At 36.0% G+C, this 17,727-nt stretch overlaps 2 protein-coding genes across 8 annotated transcripts in view; both read left to right on the plus strand.

Moving 5' to 3' along the window:
• The window catches only part of LOC111043933 (rho GTPase-activating protein 44), a 47,774-nt gene extending 42,248 nt beyond the window's left edge, over nucleotides 1-5,526 (plus strand). For all 5 annotated transcript variants that reach the window (XM_039434805.1, XM_039434801.1, XM_039434803.1 and 2 more), the window contains one exon: nucleotides 534-5,526. Coding sequence is in view for 4 of the 5 variants with exons in the window: in XM_039434801.1 (XP_039290735.1) it covers nucleotides 534-667 (134 nt within the window). In the remaining variant the exon portion in view is untranslated. The remainder of the gene's footprint in view (nucleotides 1-533) is intronic.
• Nucleotides 5,527-6,906: 1,380 nt separating this feature from the next.
• LOC111043934 overlaps nucleotides 6,907-17,727 on the plus strand; it is a 49,708-nt gene continuing 38,887 nt past the window's right edge. For 2 of the 3 annotated variants that reach the window (XR_005572087.1, XR_005572088.1), the window contains exons 1-3: nucleotides 6,915-7,129; nucleotides 11,000-11,639; nucleotides 14,271-14,563. Coding sequence is in view for 1 of the 3 variants with exons in the window: in XM_022328978.2 (XP_022184670.2) it covers nucleotides 11,005-11,639; nucleotides 14,271-14,563 (928 nt within the window). In the remaining 2 variants the exon portion in view is untranslated. Of the gene's footprint in view, nucleotides 7,130-10,999; nucleotides 11,640-14,270; nucleotides 14,564-17,727 lie in introns of all 3 variants that reach the window. The other variant, XM_022328978.2, reaches the window with a different exon arrangement.

The following is a 17,727-nucleotide window of genomic DNA, read 5'->3' on the forward strand; positions in this document are numbered from 1 at the left end:
AAACATTCCATCAAAACCCTTCAAGCATTGTCTTCGACAATGTTCGGGATGCGTGAAGTGGATGTGTGGCCGCTTCGTTGTTCGTCGTGTGTTGTTCTGCCTTCAATAAATGATTGGCGCCAACGAGAAACCATTGGCCTCAACATAACGTTTTCACCATACACACTGCACAATAGTGCACAACTCACGATGAATTTCAGTTGCATTTTTATTGTTAACGAATAACACTGCGTACTTTGCAATCGGTGGTAGGAGTAAGTGGTAGCTCCATAGTGGTTTGATCGCAACTGACAAATAAGTCATGGCGGCCTCTTAGGAATTTTACAGTGCTATCACAACATCCAGACAAAAGTTCACTGCAAATGCCAGACGTCTCCTGCCAACTGCGCGGATATAAAAAAATAGTGCAACTTACTTTTGAGATGACCAGAATACCTCACATGACATGCAGTCATTTTCAATTCTGAATAGAATATTTTTATTTAAGGACTGAAAAACTTTGAAATGGTTAATGTTTTTTAAACTGGTTGCAGGTCACAGTGCACCACCCGACTCACCGCGCTGTGTGACAAGGATGCCTCCTCGACCCACCATTCCCCCTCCACCGCACCCCCCACCACCCACCTCGCCAACATCCAAGACAGCCAGCGAGAGCACCAACCTATGACACAAGTCGACCAATAAGTAGTCACATTCACTCCACACTGTTGGCTGGCATTCGTTCAATGCTGAGAACCTGTATCAAATTGATGATGTTATTCGTAAGAAATGCGTGAAAAGCTTAAAGGGAGTCTCACTGTGAGTGAAATAGTCTTTGGTGAGTTTCATTCTAGACTGTTGGCACTACTTGAATCAGAAGCTGTAACAAGTTGATGTCATCCATAAGAAATGCTTGAAAAGTTTGAACTGAGTCTCACTGTGCTTAAGTGGAATAGTCTTCGGTGAGATTCACTCTAGACTGTTAGCATATTAATTGAATGAGAAACTGTATCAAAATTATGTTATTCGTAGAAAATGCTGAAGTTTTAAAGTGAATCTTACTATTGTCTTTGGTGAAATTCACTACAAAACGGTTAGTATTAATTGAATGAGAAGCTGTATCAAATAATTGATGTTATTCTCAAGAAATGCTAAAGGTTTAAGGTTAATCTCACTATAAGTGCAATAGTCTTTGTTGAAATTCATTCTAAACAAGTTTGATGCGTTGCTGCAATTCATCCTGATCATCAATGTCCTTCTCTAGCTGATTGAGACGATTGTTCATTTCGGACAAACTGTCTTTGTAAGAAGCCATCTCGATTTGAAGGGAGCACATACGCTGCAGGTCTTCCGTCTTGCTCTTTAGTGCTTCCCACCGTTCTATCAACAATCTTATTTCTCTGCATTCCTGTGGGGACACGATGTTATCACTCTCCTCAATGAATTTCACCAATTTTCGAAGACAGTCAACGTTTCTCACACTGATTGCAAGTACTTCATCAAACTTAGATTTGATGACGAATTGCGGGGAAGGATTGGATGTCTCTCGGTTGATGAACTGCTCACACTCAAGGAACTGAGTGCTCGATTGATGAATCATTCTATTAATGTCATCCATTTCATCCGAGTCTGAGTCTATCATGGAACCATCCTCAGCAGGCAGCCTGCCACGCCGATGGAGGGGGCGACCGAAGCTGGATGCACAGTCGGATTGGCTGTCGATGAAATTGCGGTAGTCGTCTCCGAAGTCCAGAAGTCTTCTGGCCGTCTCTGGGTCAGCTGTCTCTTCGCTGTAAGCTTCGCTCATGTACTTCTCCTGGTAACTATCCCAAGCCTGTTCAGAGAACGAGCTATCGGCCGACACCACCTTATCCCCGGGAGTGGAGCTGCTGAAATTGGTCACCACTCCAAGTGTGACTCCTCACTGCACGGGCACCTCCCTTTCCTCCCACTGGTCCTGCTCCCAATCCTCCTCCTACCCCGCCTCCTGCCAAGGCCTTCTCACAGCACTCATCCTCAGTCTCTGTGCCACTGTTGGTCACCACCCTCCTCAGAACTGAGGTGCTCTTCAGCGCTGAGCCTGGTTCCAACTGACAAACTCCGTCCGATCCTGAGTCACTCTTTCGACCAGCATTCGAACTGGCAGCATTAAACTGTTAGTATTAATTAAATGAGAAGCTGTTAACAAATTGATGTTATTTAAAAGAAGTGCTAGAGGTTTAGAGTAAATCTCACTAAAGAACAGAGATATAATCGTACTTACCGCTATAGTGTATAGTAATGTGATCAAGGTTTACAAAATAAAACGTATGTGAAATTAGCAGAAATAATAATGTTAAACAAGGCTTGATCTACGCTCAACTATCATAAATCTTCTTTGAGCTATTAAACTTCAAGGCAAAAATCTTCATATAAAGTCATTCTAATCTAAAATCATTCTAAATCTAAACTTTAAAGTCATCATATAAAGGTATATTATATAAAGTTACATTGTTAAACTGCTATAATGTGAACAAATCTCTCCAAAGAAAACGGATGGAAAATTAGCATAAATATTAATCAAGGCTTGATCTCCGGTCAACTACTGTAAGCTATTTACAAAAAGTAGAAACTGTGCTTAAAGGTCAATCATTACGTGATTCCTGGTTAACTATGATAAAATTTTACCGTTAGTGCAATAAAATGGAAATAGTTTCTCGAAAATTATAGTCATAATGACTAAAAGTAAAAATGTGCCTAAGTTACAACTTGAAATTGGATTCTGAGATTTAGAATTGATTGATGATCAAGCTTGATATATGTTTGTTTAGGCTGATTGGTCACGTTAATTGCATCAATAATTAGGCTAATTGGGCATATAAATTGCATCAACAAAGGAGGTTCAGCACCTCACTGCTAGTAATATTACCAATGTAGAAATGCACTTGTTTCTGATGTCTAGATGTGACGTAGGTAAGCTATTTCAAACTAAAACTACGAGTATGAAGACTAAAAACTAGCTAATATTGAACACTATAATTCCTCACTAATAATTTTTGTGGTGCATTATGAACTCAATTGAGTTTATTGACGTCATAAACTCTGTATGTTACTTACATGTTAGGGCTCTGAAAACCCCGTTTTAAAGTGCCTTAGTACACACTAAAACATGCTCAAATCATTTGTGGCTTATAAATGACGTCATTCAATTCAGCTCAGCTACGTCACTTCTTTACGAATGCAGCCTTGGAGATTCAATTACTGTCGCACAAAATAAATCGGGTCTAAACTTGTAGAGTATTCTTTTTGGAAATGAACAATAAGTATTCCAGGTTAGCTACTTGACGTTCAATTATTCCCAAATCCCAATTTGTTTTCTAATTGCACTCATCAGTTTCAAACCGATACAGTATTCAGGTTTCTTCTCCATTGTTTTTATGTATGATGAAAACATTACTCATCAAGTAATCTTATAGTTTAATAAATGAAAATTTCTCAGCACGCGTGAATGGATTGTGCAATATTTAAGTGATAGGAGGATACAAAGTTTTAATTTTTTATTTGGTTTACCGCAGTGTAATTATTAAAAGTGTAATTTTTAATTACAATACAACTTTTCCGCTAGCTCAACACTCGACAAATTTTACTATACATCATTCATTCTCAATGAATTGCCATAGGATCAAAATACAATTACCGTAAAAAGTATGTTCTATAATCATTCTTGAAATATACCAATAGTTTCCTAAACTGGCTTGGGTGGAGAATGTAATCCGATCATTATTGGTTACTATCATCAAAGAATATTTAGTCTTTTAAAATTAAATATATTTTTGTATTAAGTTGAAGCTTGATATATTCGTTCAGCTGCCCTAGTAGCCTACCAGTAAAATTAATTTATTTTAATATCCTAGATTCTATTTTTTAAATCCCTAGACTGTTTATTTGCATTTATATAGACATTTTTATCCAAATGGAGTATCATATTTTATTTTTATCCTACATATTTATTATCGCAATAATTTGTGTACGGTAGTTCTTATATTTTAGTTTTATTCTGCTTTGTTAAGTTAATTTGTATGCTATAACTTGATATCATCGGATAATGAACTGTTTTAGAATACAAATAGTATCAAAATTGACGATTTCCTCTGAATATGTTGAAGGCATAATTTTCATTTCAACCTTTTATTGTGATGACTACGATTACCACAATAAGTGAAGGCATATTTTAGTATTTTTGTATTTCTGTGCTAAGAGAGGAGACTTGAAAATTGAAAAAAATAGGATTAATTCTTCTCTCATGAAATTTTAAAAATCAAGTACCGTAGCTATCTAGTTTAATGCTTCATAAACTTCGTTAATTTTGTAAAGTTGACTTCTCATTTGATACAGCTATTGGTGGAGTCACCAGACCTAATTAATTTTCAACTAAAAATAATCTTATAGTTTCTTGAAATATTGAGCAATACTAAAAATACTTTGACATTTTATTACGATAATCTAAATATAGATTAAAATATCATTATTAAGGTAATGCAGATTTGTTGGAAACTATTAGATTACAGTTCTAAAAATAATAATATTTATACTGATTTGTTAAATTATAAGCATATCACTCTCAATAATTGTAATGAATCGATTCTTCCTAAGCTTATGAGGCTAATATTCGAATGAATAATTATATAAATAATGATAACGATAATTTAATATTTAGGGTATTGTAGTTAAATTTCAACAACACATTTGAAATCTTAATTTTTAGCAACACGCTACAACTTTCCTTAAGTAACTGATTGTTTTTATATTATACTATTATTATGTTTCATATGTTTATATTGTGTACAATGTTATTGTTGATTGTGATTTATAAAATACATATTACAACTTGAAATTTACAAATTACCTATGTATAGTCTCACCACTTTACCATTGTATAAAACACGTGTAAATTGTAATATTTCTGTACAGATATGCCATTGTATTACATTTTGCAGCATTTATAATGATAATATTGGACGATCAGATCCCCTGTCAATAAGACAATAATAATATTCCCCAATTGAAATTGAAATTATGTTTAAATTATTGTTTTGTTATTCGTTGTAATAGTTATTTTTCCGTTAAAAATTTCTATATTATTATTATCAAAGGCTTATGATAGGGTTTAAATTATTTCTTGTTTATAATAGGGATTCTTAGTCATTGTTTTTGTATGCTTTGCTATTTTAGTTTTATAGTATTATCTACCCAATGATCTTTTATCATTTATTCATTAGAATAATATCAATTATCAGCCTTATTACATCTATAGTAAACTTTTTATATATCTGTGATCTCTTTAGTTTTTTACCAACAGTTTTATTTTCCTTACTGAGACAATGTGTCTTGCACAGGACTGTGCATCTATTTTATAGATGTCATTACTGCAATATTACTCGTTTATCACGTTATCAATCTTAAGAAGAAAAAATATAATTTGTGTCTGAAAAGTGGAATGTTCAGTTAATATAGATTAATACTGTATATTTACTCTTGCTTCATTAAAGGATTATTTTAATCAGTCTACTTTTTGTTTCTCTAGCATCAAGAATTCTTATTGTAACCCAAATCATAATTATTATCAATACATAGGCCTATTCCTCTCAAATTTAGCAATGAAGTGGTCGTAGTCGAGCGGATTAGAGGCTGGCTTTATAATTCAGAGGCCCGGTTACGAATCCCGTAAAGAAAAATATCTTTCCCGGGCAACTTCCGTGTTTCGAATGGACACGTTAAGACGTCGGTCCCGGCTGCCCTTAAATTGATCAGGTGCGTCCTGAAAACTGATACCAGACCAGAGCCAGCCATGTCACTTAATATTACTATTCAGCAATACAATGGAACCTCGATACTGAGGTCCCACTGTAATAAATTATTGTAAGGATGATAGTGACAGCGAGGTCCTTATTGAAGCCTATAATTATTATTGATTAATTGTATTTCATCCTAACAGGAGGCATGGTTTATTATTTCAAAACCATGTTCATGTTAGTATATTCTATACAATACTCTATTTACTATTTTAATACTATATTGGAATAATAAACCATGCCACCTACCAGGATGAAATAAAAATCGATTGAAAATCTTCAATGATGAATCATCGTAGGTACCGTATTTATATTCGAATCAACGTTTAAATAATATACCTTGTTTAATAGCTTACAGTGGCGGATCCAAAGAGGGGCTATAGCACCCCCCTTGAGTATCCAATTCACACTAGATAAAATGGGTAATTCTATTGTTTTTTATTCCATACCCCCCCGGTGCTTTCACTCCTACCAAACGCCGAGCCTCCCCCTTGGCCTATCCTGGATCCGCCACTGATAGCTTAGTATTTGAAATATACCTTTGAATCATTTTATCATAATTATAAATTTGTTATTATTATGTGGTATACCAATATTGAAATTTTAAAAATTGAGCTAAACTACATGCAAAAGATAGGTAGGCTAGGCCTAAATAGATTTTTGCTACGGTACCAACACCGCATCTTTTGAATAAAACATTTCAATTTTTTTCATAATCTGCTATGGCATGATATTGTGATAATAACGTAAATATATCAGCAATTATAATGTTGAAAGATAATTCAATGTTCAACATTCAAGTTTAATAATATTTTTATGTTTTTAGAATAAAAGAAAAACCTAGATAAAATATACCGTAAGTCAATGATTACTTCAGGTGGATTATTTGAAAGTACCGCTCTTCGCTCAGGATGTCTTGAAGTCTCTTCAAATTAAATTTATTCCCAAATTTCCAAGAATTTATTCAAAAATGTATTTTTAACTCCAAAATTATATTTCAAAAATGATAAATTTCTAGTATGAAACTAAGTCATTTAAAAAAAATGTTTTTTTTTTTTACTTTTGGGGAGAGCCTGAATGCTGTGATCGCGAGTCCGAGAGTGTGCGTGAAGAAGCAGTGAACACTGAAGATGGCGATTATTATTCTTGTCGAACGTGCTGATAATAGTAATTGTCTGTGATTTGTGTGTTTGATAATTATTTAATTAATGGTTCATTCTCATTATTTGCTAATGTGGTTTGTCATTTTACCTCGGACAAATTTATATCCGTCTGCATTACGTCTATCCTGAGTTCAAGCTAGTCACTGTTATATAGGGGTAAGTTGACTCACTTCTCCCTCGTTATTTGTATAGTTTATTTCATGAAATTTGTAAAACTTAAAAATATATTTCAATATATTGGTTGTTTTCAATTGAAACATTAGTTCTCATTAATTGATTAGTCATGCATTTAATGCGTTTTGATCACTGGAAAATAGATATTGTAAATGCCGGAAAAATGAAATCTTAGCCTAAAATTGTTCTCATAACATTCTTTTAATACAATCTTTGGGGTTCTAAATGTACTTTTATTATTAATATATTCATCATAATTATTTACTTGAATTATCTATAAGATTAATATTAAAGATAATTTAGTTCTTGAATTATTAACATGCGTAGGCCTACTTTAGAAAAAGAGACTACCTTGTAGGTTAGGTAACAGACTGTAGGTTTTGTTGGTTATTTTGTTTGTAGATGGTTTATTGTATAATAGCAGAGCTAATTTATATTATTAGTTCTGTTGACTATAACATTTGAATAAAGATGTATACGCTCAACCTAATATCAAAATTTATTGTAAGGCTAATGTTTTTAATAATCTCATATCTTGTAGCTTAGGTTAGATTTATATTTTAACCTGATTTTATTAGTAATATAATATTGGGGTGGAACAAAAAACATTTTTATTACAGTATTGTAAAATTTGGATTTAGGTAGGCTAGTGATTAAATTTTAGGAAGAATTTAGATTAACTTTTAAGTTGAAATAGGCCTATTTATTAAACAATAGAACAGAAACTATTCAAAATAGCCCTGAACGACTATCTAATTAAACCTGCCCATTCTACTCTGTGGACTGCAGAAATTTCACATAGTGAGGTGATGACCACGACGCAATAGAGTTTTCAATGGTTGGAGAAAAAAAATTGTTTCTATGTAAATTTTACTTTGCTATGTATATCTCACTTTGTGGTTGTAGGTTGTCATTTTAAAGTTACAATGGTACCCACTTAGTCCATCACTAACTTCATCTGTAAGTATTGTCTTTCAAAATCACTTCCGTTTAGCTGAAAACTCATTTAAAACCGCAGTTCAATTCATTTTCAATACCTATTACTCTTCATTGTTTTTAACTGAGTTTCATTCTCATGAAATCCTGGTATTTAAGCAGACTAGGTTAATACGAGGGTCATTCAATAAGTAACGAGACAAATGAGACAAATTTTCAAAAACGGCTAAATGGATCCTTATGAAACTTTCAGGACATGTAGTTGGCAATCTTGCGATGACAACTGATCAGGTGTTACACCGTATTTCTTAAACATAATTGCAAATTGGCTCAGTTAACAATGGCGAGTCTGCTTGAGAATTGCACCGTGGAAGAACAACGTGCCGTGATCAGACTGTCTGTCGTTTTCACTCTGGCTCATAGTGGTGGATCCATGTTTCATCTCACGTTACAATTTTTTTGAAAAACATCCTCCTTCAGTCGCATACCGATTTTTCAACTGTTGATTGATTTGAAGCCGTGTTTCTTTGTGAGCGTCCGGGAGTTGTCTAGGCACCCATCTTGCACAAGTTTTGTTGTATTGCAGCTTTGTTGCATTGTGAACAATGCTATGAACAATTCCAACACTCGCGTTTACTTATAAATTCAACAGTGATACGCCTATTGTCCCGAATTAACGAATAAATTTGAGATTCGAGAAAGGAAGTCCCAACTTTGACTGGTCGTCTACTGCGTTGATTGTCACAAACTTTTGTACGGCCACTTTGAAACTGTTCTACCCATTTGTTTTCTCATTGGAGTAAGTGATAACGTGCCGGTCTAATAATCAAGAGAGCCCGAGTTCGAATCTCGACCGGGGCAAAAGTTTTTGACCACAGCACAATCACAATACGGCCATCCCGTCTTTCGGAGGAGACGATAAGCCGTTGGTCCCGTCTACCTAAAAAGTAGTCGTCATATCTCATCATCATCATCATCATCCCTCTCACTCATTACCTACGCACAAGCCTAAGAGCTTATGTGGGAATATCACGCTCAGTATTATTATTATTATTATTATTATTATTATTTGTAAACGTTTGAACGATTCAAACAATGGCCTCCGTACACTTTTAACATTCTTTTGTGTATTTCACTACCTTACTCACCTTCTGCGACTAAATCAAATCAAATCAAATTCTTTTATTGCTGTAAGATTTTTTCAAAATGCATAACAAAGTCAAAACATATATAAAACAGATAAGTTAGAACAGTCATAAGATCACAGATTATGTATCACATATTATCTAACAGTTCATTTTTATTGTATGGACATTTTTCAACAAGGAAAGTTTCTATTGTATTCTTAAAACATTTAGTCTCTAGACATTTAATGTTATCAGGTAAATTATTAAACAGTCTGATGCCATACTTAATAAAACCATTTAGTGTGTATGAATAATTACATTGATTCACTCTAAGAGCAGACGCATTCCTAGTAAAATGATTATGAACAGTATTATTCAAAGGAATAAATGCCAGATTCTTCTTTATATACATTAAACACTCAAAAGCATAGATAGCAGAGACAGTTAATATTTTCATTTGTTGGAATAGAGGTTTACATTGTGTTCGACCATGGACATGAGCAATCACTCTTATTGCACGCTTCTGCAAAACAAACAGTCTCTTAACGTTAGTGTCATTCCCCCAGGCAACAATACCATTATGAACAGTATTATTCAAAGGAATAAATGCCAGATTCTTCTTTATATACATTAAACACTCAAAAGCATAGATAGCAGAGACAGTTAATATTTTCATTTGTTGGAATAGAGGTTTACATTGTGTTCGACCATGGACATGAGCAATCACTCTTATTGCACGCATCTGCAAAACAAACAGTCTCTTAACGTTAGTGTCATTCCCCCAGGCAACAATACCATAAGACAAATGGCTATGAACATATGCATAATAGACAGTAATTAGTACAACTGGGTTAACAAAGAATTTCAAACGGTTCAATAAAAATAAACCCTTAGAAACCTCTAAAAATCTGATCACGGCACGTTGTTCTTCCACGGTGCAATTTTCAAGCGGACTCGTCATTGTTAACTGAGTCAATTTGCGGTTAATTTCACGAAATACGGTGGAACAACTGATCAGATGTCATCGCAATGCTGCCAATTTCATGACCTAAAATTTTCATAGGAATCAATTCAGTCATTTTTGAAAATTAGTAATTTGTCTCGTTACTCATTGAATGACCCTCGTAGCAGAGAGTATAGAATCTAATACATTCTATACTCTACGTAATCTATATATTCTTACATTCTATACCGGCACTCTCTGGTTAAAAGTAAATAGTAACTTAAGCCGAAGTGGCCACAGCCTAGTGAATAGAGAACTTGATCAGCGTAGTTAGGTTCCTGGTTCGATCCCAGTTATGACTGAAGGTTTTAACCAGCTAAACATTGATTGTTCTCGGGTGGGCTCATAAAATTTTCGGTCCCGGCTGAAGTATGACTGAATGTTTGTGAAATCCATTGACGGGTGAAAAATACATTCAGAATCTAATTTGAATAGGCTATGCATAATTCATTATAAGAGTACAATATAAAGTTGTAAAACTATTTACATAGACGAGTCTATTTTGACAAATAAACTTATTATCTATTTTCAAATGAACAAAATGAAAAATTCATTTCTTCATATTAAATGAATGAATAATGAATTTATTGCCAAATACAAGAAATATTTTTATTAATCTCAAGTCTTTCGGAATTTTATTTAGTATTAGTTAATTACTCTGATATTCGAGTTGGTGTTTACTAGATGTTAATGAAGTAAAATTAATATTGAAAATATTTACTACAGTTGGCCGTAGTTGGTATTTTTTAAATATTTTAATTTTTCAAAATTTCATTTTTTCGACAGACAAAATGGACATTCCGTTGCCCGATGATCTACCCCCGCTTCCACCGGACTGCACCCTATCGGTGCCCAAATCAGAGCTGGTGCAACTGGTGACCAAGTGCCCCCCTCCGCCCTTCATGATGGCCACACCACCCCCCTCCTGTCCTCCTCCTTCTCTTCCCCCTACTTGTCCTCCTCCTTCTCTTCCCCCTACCTGTCCACCCCCTTCTCTTCCACCTACCTGTCCACCCCCTTCTCTTCCCCCTACCTGTCCACCCCCTTCTCTACCCCCTACTTGTCCTCCACCTTCTCTTCCACCTACCTGTCCTCCTCCATCTCATCCCCCCACCTGTCCACCCCCTTCTCTCCCCCCTACCTTTCCTCCTCCTTCTCTTCCCCCCTCCTGTCCTCCTCCTTCTCTTCCCCCCTCCTGTCCTCCTCCTTCTCTTCCCCCTACCAACCGTCCCCCCACTCTGCCTCCTACTTTGCCTCCTAATTTGCCTCCTTCTCTACCCCCTACTCTACCCCCTTCTTTGCCTCCTAATTTACCCCCCACTTTGTCCTTCAGCTACATGAATACGCCGCCTCCCCCAATCGCTCGCTCTACACCATCTACCACCATGCCCGCACCTGATATACCCATGCCCGAGGATCCTAACAGGTAAGAGGACCATTTTAATTTTGTACTGCTTGTTTTTCATAATTTGGTAGTTCAATAGTGTAATTCAATAAGTTATAGTGTGGTCCACGTTATAATGGCAGTGGATAAAGATAGAAGAATAGCGATGCCAATTCTCTGCATCAATTAATTATATTTTCACACCGTCAAAAACATAATTGTCATCGTTGTGGACCTAGAAAAGGATAGTACCACCGGCTTTGTCGAATGATAGACAAGGATAGCAAAACTGAAGTTGATCAAATACTGTCGCAAGGGACTCACTCTGATTTTCTTAGGGTGGAGGTGAAAGTTTGGTCAGTTTGTTCTGGGCAGCCGGTACCCTCACTTCCAACTGGCCTTATGAATGCAGAGTGAGAGGGGAAGATGTGTGAGAGAGACATTCTCACCCCTATATTACAGAATGGAAACTCGGCTAGTACCCTGGCACAATAATCCGCCATCTTGTTAGAAAGTTCAGCATTGTAATAGTATTGATGGGAGGTTCGGATCACATTACTACTCCGGATCAATCGGTCTCGTTCACTGCCGCGAGCCAATCAAAAGACCAGGATTTTGATTTATAACAAGATGGCGCAGTCACGTGACGTGTCTAGTATTTGTGACATGTAAAAAGCATTGGTTTGATAGGCATTTGATTGATAGTTTCCATTCTGTATCTATTCTGTGCCTATATCCCTACCACCCCAGCCACTTTTTCACAGTTCGAGGGGTTGTGGATCATGTTATAACTCATGGCATATGTATTGAATTATATTCATCTTTGAATTTACTTATTCATAATTTATTTGAATTACTTATATTTTTTACATTCATGCCCGGTTGCAGAGTCGTTACATGAAATCAAACATAGCTATGTGAGACATAGATTAAAATCACTGACATAAATGGTTGGTCGTTGCACATTCGTTTGCTAAAGCTCATTTAGGTATATTTCGAATTAGCATCACACATAAGTCACACTGCAGCTCTATTCACTTTTTTCCGTACATGCTTCTATCCAACCAATGTCTTGGCATCGGGCAAAGTTTCAATCGACATCACTGTCAACAGACCTAAAAGACCTCACATAAAATTGATAAACAACATGGCGACTCTTGGCTTTTGGCGCGATTTCTCACCATATTTAGCGATTTTGAAGTTATAAACAACTTTTAAAGCGAAGAAACACGGAAAATTTTAACTTACCGCTTTGACTATAAATTATTCTAAAATTCGACAGAAATTTCATCCAACATAAGTTAATAATAAATTATTACAACCATTGGTTTTTAATAATCATGTAGGACATAATTATTATAATTCTATTATATTGGTTGAGCACCTACAAGTAATGAGGCTACAATAATATGAGTTGTGGGTAGCCAAAATACTCGTTAGAAAATAAATACTTATAAAATATTCACTTGTTAGTAAATATTTATTATACTTATTAGTAAGCTTCACTCGGTAAAGATAATTTATCCATATTATTTACCTTATATAAAGATAGTTTTTCGTAAACAACTTTCAAAACAAGCTATCATGACCTCTAAAATGCATTTGGCGGGAATAGATAGCAGATTTAACAGCACGACATCGAGCCCTCAACTTAACTGACCGTTTTTAGCGATTGAAGACATAAATAATCTCCTTCTGACGACTGTGCAACAGAAACATGTGTCTAATCGGGCGTTTTTAGTTTTATGTGAGCTATAGTTTACTTTGACGTCTGTGCAACGAAAAGTGGAGTTATGGCTTCGTAAATGAGTTAACTGCCTGTTTTTAACTTTATGTGACGACTCTGCAACCGGGTATCACTCTTGTACTGTGTCTATGAGGGTCGTTTTTTCAACCTCCTATCAGATATAAGATATTTAAACAATTGGCAGGGGGCGATATGCACAGAGCTGTACAGTGTACCCTCCTCCTCCTCACCATATCCTCTGTGATCAGTGCGGCCAGATCGTCAATTATTGGTGTCGAGTTATAGGTGCAGAAACATGGCCGCCTCGATTGAGTCCCCCGCCAAGTACGATTGCATATTGTTATTCGTTTTTGCAAGCCAAATACAATATTTCAACAGGAATTTTACCGAAGAATGAGTCAATTTTACGGTAACATTTCATGAAAAAAGCTTTGGTAGGTCGATCCACTACCAAGACAAATGCCTTAATCTTCACGGCAATTATATTGTAGAATAATAATAATAATATTTGTAAGTAACATTCAGTAAAAAAAATTCTGTTATATTCATTTATGTTTGGTATATTTTCATATTTTGAACTGTATTCAATCTTCTTTTTGGGGCTACTGATTATTAAAACACAATAAAATTTTTTAGTACCCTTCATTTTATTGCAACACTACTAGTTTGACTCTTCAAGTTGGCTGTTGTATTAAAATTGAGGGTACCTACTTGATAATTATTGTGTTTTGTACTGAATAACTCTTTTTTCACCACCTACTATCTAAAGTCAGATATCACTTCTCGGGTACATAATACCAAATTACTTTCTGTGTTGTTGTGAATGTGATGTTGTGGTTAATATCCATATTGAATGAAAACTATTCGATATTTCAAAACCACTGATTAATTTTATTAATTTATTCATATAAAATGTATATTTGCAGATACTCTCCAAGCCTCCCGATGGACGACGACCCACCCCCTTCCTCCTCGTCGTCAACACCCCCCAGCCAGCCCCCTCTGCCTTCTACGTCGCCCCCTCCCGCCCTGCCGCGGTCTATAGTGCTGGGCAAGACTCAGGCCAAGAAGCGGCTGCTGGCCTTCTCCATGACCAAGATGGGCGGCGCTCAGGGTCTCTCGTTCAACCTCCCCAAAAAGCCCACCGCCCTCAAAGATGCCGCCAAGGCGTTTCCGGGTGCTGCCGGCGCCGAAGAGCCCAAGAAGAAGCCCAAGAAAGGTGAGTACTCAACTCTTTCCCCGCCACCTACTATCTAAACACCAAATTACCAGTTCTTTTTGTGTTGTTGTAGGGGTGATGTTATGGTAAATATCCATATTGAATGAAAAAAAAACTTTACGACTATTGTGATTAAAAGAAATAATAATAAAAGGGATCAATTTGAATATCCTTTTGAATTAATAAAGGGATATCATCAAAAGGTATATTATTGTAGAAGCTGATAAGTTTTGGACTATGCTTGTTGGTTCTTCCCCGAATCATTCTAATGAATTGTCTTGTCGAACGATTTATACTGATACTTACGCAATAAAGATGCGTACTTTTAAATTCATACAAGTTTCCATATTCATTTCATTTCTATGTAAGTCATAACAAACTGGCACTTTTGTGTTTTATGTATCATTGAATAAATTCATCAATAACTATCTTCAAAACATTAATGTGTTAATGTGTTTTTTATCTTAAAAAAATGTTTATGTTTTTTCCTTCAAATCAAAATCAAATCAAACTGTTTATTCCTCAAAAACAAAAACACAATACATGTTATAGCAGCAATAAAACTCAAGATATACACAGAATTATAACATGACTATGAGCCTATTAGCCTATGTTGATATTATAATGTATATAAAATAAAATTTCTAAAAATACATGACCATGATTAACAAAACTGTGACTGTTAAATTAATAAACATTGATAACTATTATTGCTGTTAACACAAATAACTGTTGAATAGGAGGAAGGTCCCCGCATGGGAGTGGTGTGGGCTGACCTTAACATATTTTTAGAAGATTCTCTACCAGTTTGAATTAGCCATGAGGTAAGCACTCTTTTGTAGATATTTGTGCTTGGTAAAACTGTACGCAAATATGTTGGGATATTCTGGTAGATAATATGGATAAGATGGTGGGGGTTGGATGCTGATGCAGATCTATTGATAGAGGGGACAGTTATGCCGACATTAATTCTATATCTAGTTGGATAAACATGGTTCACAGGTTGCAACATATTGAAATTTCTTTTAAAACCAAACAAAAGCAGGTTCTTGATAAAAAGTTGTCTCAGGTCCAGCACTTTAAATGAATTGAACAACGCTTCTGTGGCGTAACGGATCGGAACACAAAGAGCTGCCTTCTGGGTTATTTCCAAACACTTTACTGATGCATTTGTAGAACCTCCCCAGACTATAATGCCAAATTGAAGGATGCATTGTACAAATGCATAATACACCATTTTCAACTGTCCATGGTTGAGGATTTTGGACAACACAGAGAACACATAAATAAACTTCCTCAGCCTACCATTGATGTATGCAGTGTGAGCCGACCAGGAGAGCCGGCTATCAAAAACAACACCCAAATACTTGTATTTGTCGACCAGCTCAACAACTGGACACTGGCAGCCCTCTGCAACAACATATGTATTGCAATGCAAGTGCAGCACCCTGCCATGAACATCACCTTGAGTCCGCAGGGTTAGCTCCATGTATTTAGTTTTACCAACATTCACAGACAACTTATTGTGGTCAAACCATTGCTTGACTTTCTTAAGCCCCCGGGCAGCCACACTGTAGACATCCGCCCATGTAGGTCCCTCAAACAGTAGGGCAGTATCATCAGCATACAAGAACATCTGTCCATTCTGGAGGTTTACTCTTCCGAGATTATTCTGATAGATCAGGAAGAGGAGAGGTCCCAGAGTGCTGCCTTGAATTACTCCGTAATCTATGCGTCTGACATCGCTCTCAACTCCATTCACCGACACCGTTTGAAATCTATCAGAGAGGTAACTCCTGAACCAGCTCAAGGCATTTCCATTAACCCCAATACACTCAAGCTTGTTCAGGAGGATGCTCCTATCCAAGGAATCAAAGGCTTTGGCAAGATCAATAAAAACTAATAGAGCCCTTTTACTCCGATCAGTTAACCGGTGAACCTGGTCTTTGAGGCTAAACAGGGCGTCATCCATGGTGAGATCACTCATGAACCCAAACTGATTATCAATAAGCAATCCATTCTGTTGAAGGTAGTTACAAAGTTGAAGTCTCACACATCTCTCCAGGATCTTTGAGATAACACTCAATAGAGAAATAAGCCTGTAACTACTGCACTCACCCCTATTACCCCCCTTATGGATGGGCACAACCTTGGCGAGCTTGAAGGCATGAGGAAAGACCGCCTGCAATATGCTTGAGTTGATAATATGTAGGAGAGGGACCTTCAAATACTCCAAGGAGTCCTTGATCATATCTGCAGTGATGCCATCACACCCAGGTGCTGACCCTCCTCTCAGCTCACTAATGCAGTTCACCAGATCCTGCTCAGTGATAGCCTTGTTTATGTATTTTATTTAAAACAAATTATTTTAAACTAGTAGGTAACCCGTGCTTCGCAAGGGTATATTTTAAAACTTTGCAAACTGAAAACTTGACGTAATAAAAAATTCGAAATTTGAAAATGGGCCTATAACCATCCACGGTTAATAAAGAATCTTTATGCAAAATAACAAATCAATCAGTCCAGTAGTTCAGACGTGATGATTAGATCCTCCTCAATTTGAATCAGGCAGACTTTTGTTTTCCCAATTCCAAACAAAATACCTAAAATATTCGTTGAATATAATTATTTGATAAAATCCCAGTTCAATTGTAATGAAAACAAATTCCTTCAAGAAATAATTGATAATAATACGTTTCGAGGGAAAAATTAAGAATAAAAAAATCGGGATTCGAACCGAGGAATCGCTCCGAAAGCGAGCGTTTTACCGGTGCTAAACGGCTCCGTTCGAAAATGTGTGTCTTGTAACAGCATTATAACCTCCTCATAAAAAAACACACTTCTGGGCTACAACAATGACAATGTAGCCAATGACGTAAATGGAACTTCATGTACGGTAGCATGAATGAAATTTGGACATTAATTCTGAAAAATCTAGAAGGAAAATTGAAATTTGGGCTTCCAGGTGCACGAGATTGATATTTTTAGAATCTATGTGCAAAATTTGGAGATCTAAATCATTCCCGTTTTTCCGGTATGCAATCCACAAGTTGACATGTTTTGATGCGAACAAACAAACACACACAACCCTACTCTCTCTTATTATATAGATAATTAAAACAAAAATTGTCAACTTGTTTGAGGTATTTGAATATCCACATTTA

Source organism: Nilaparvata lugens, chromosome 8 (genome assembly GCF_014356525.2).
Source record: "Nilaparvata lugens isolate BPH chromosome 8, ASM1435652v1, whole genome shotgun sequence".
Lineage (NCBI taxonomy): Eukaryota > Metazoa > Arthropoda > Insecta > Hemiptera > Delphacidae > Nilaparvata > Nilaparvata lugens.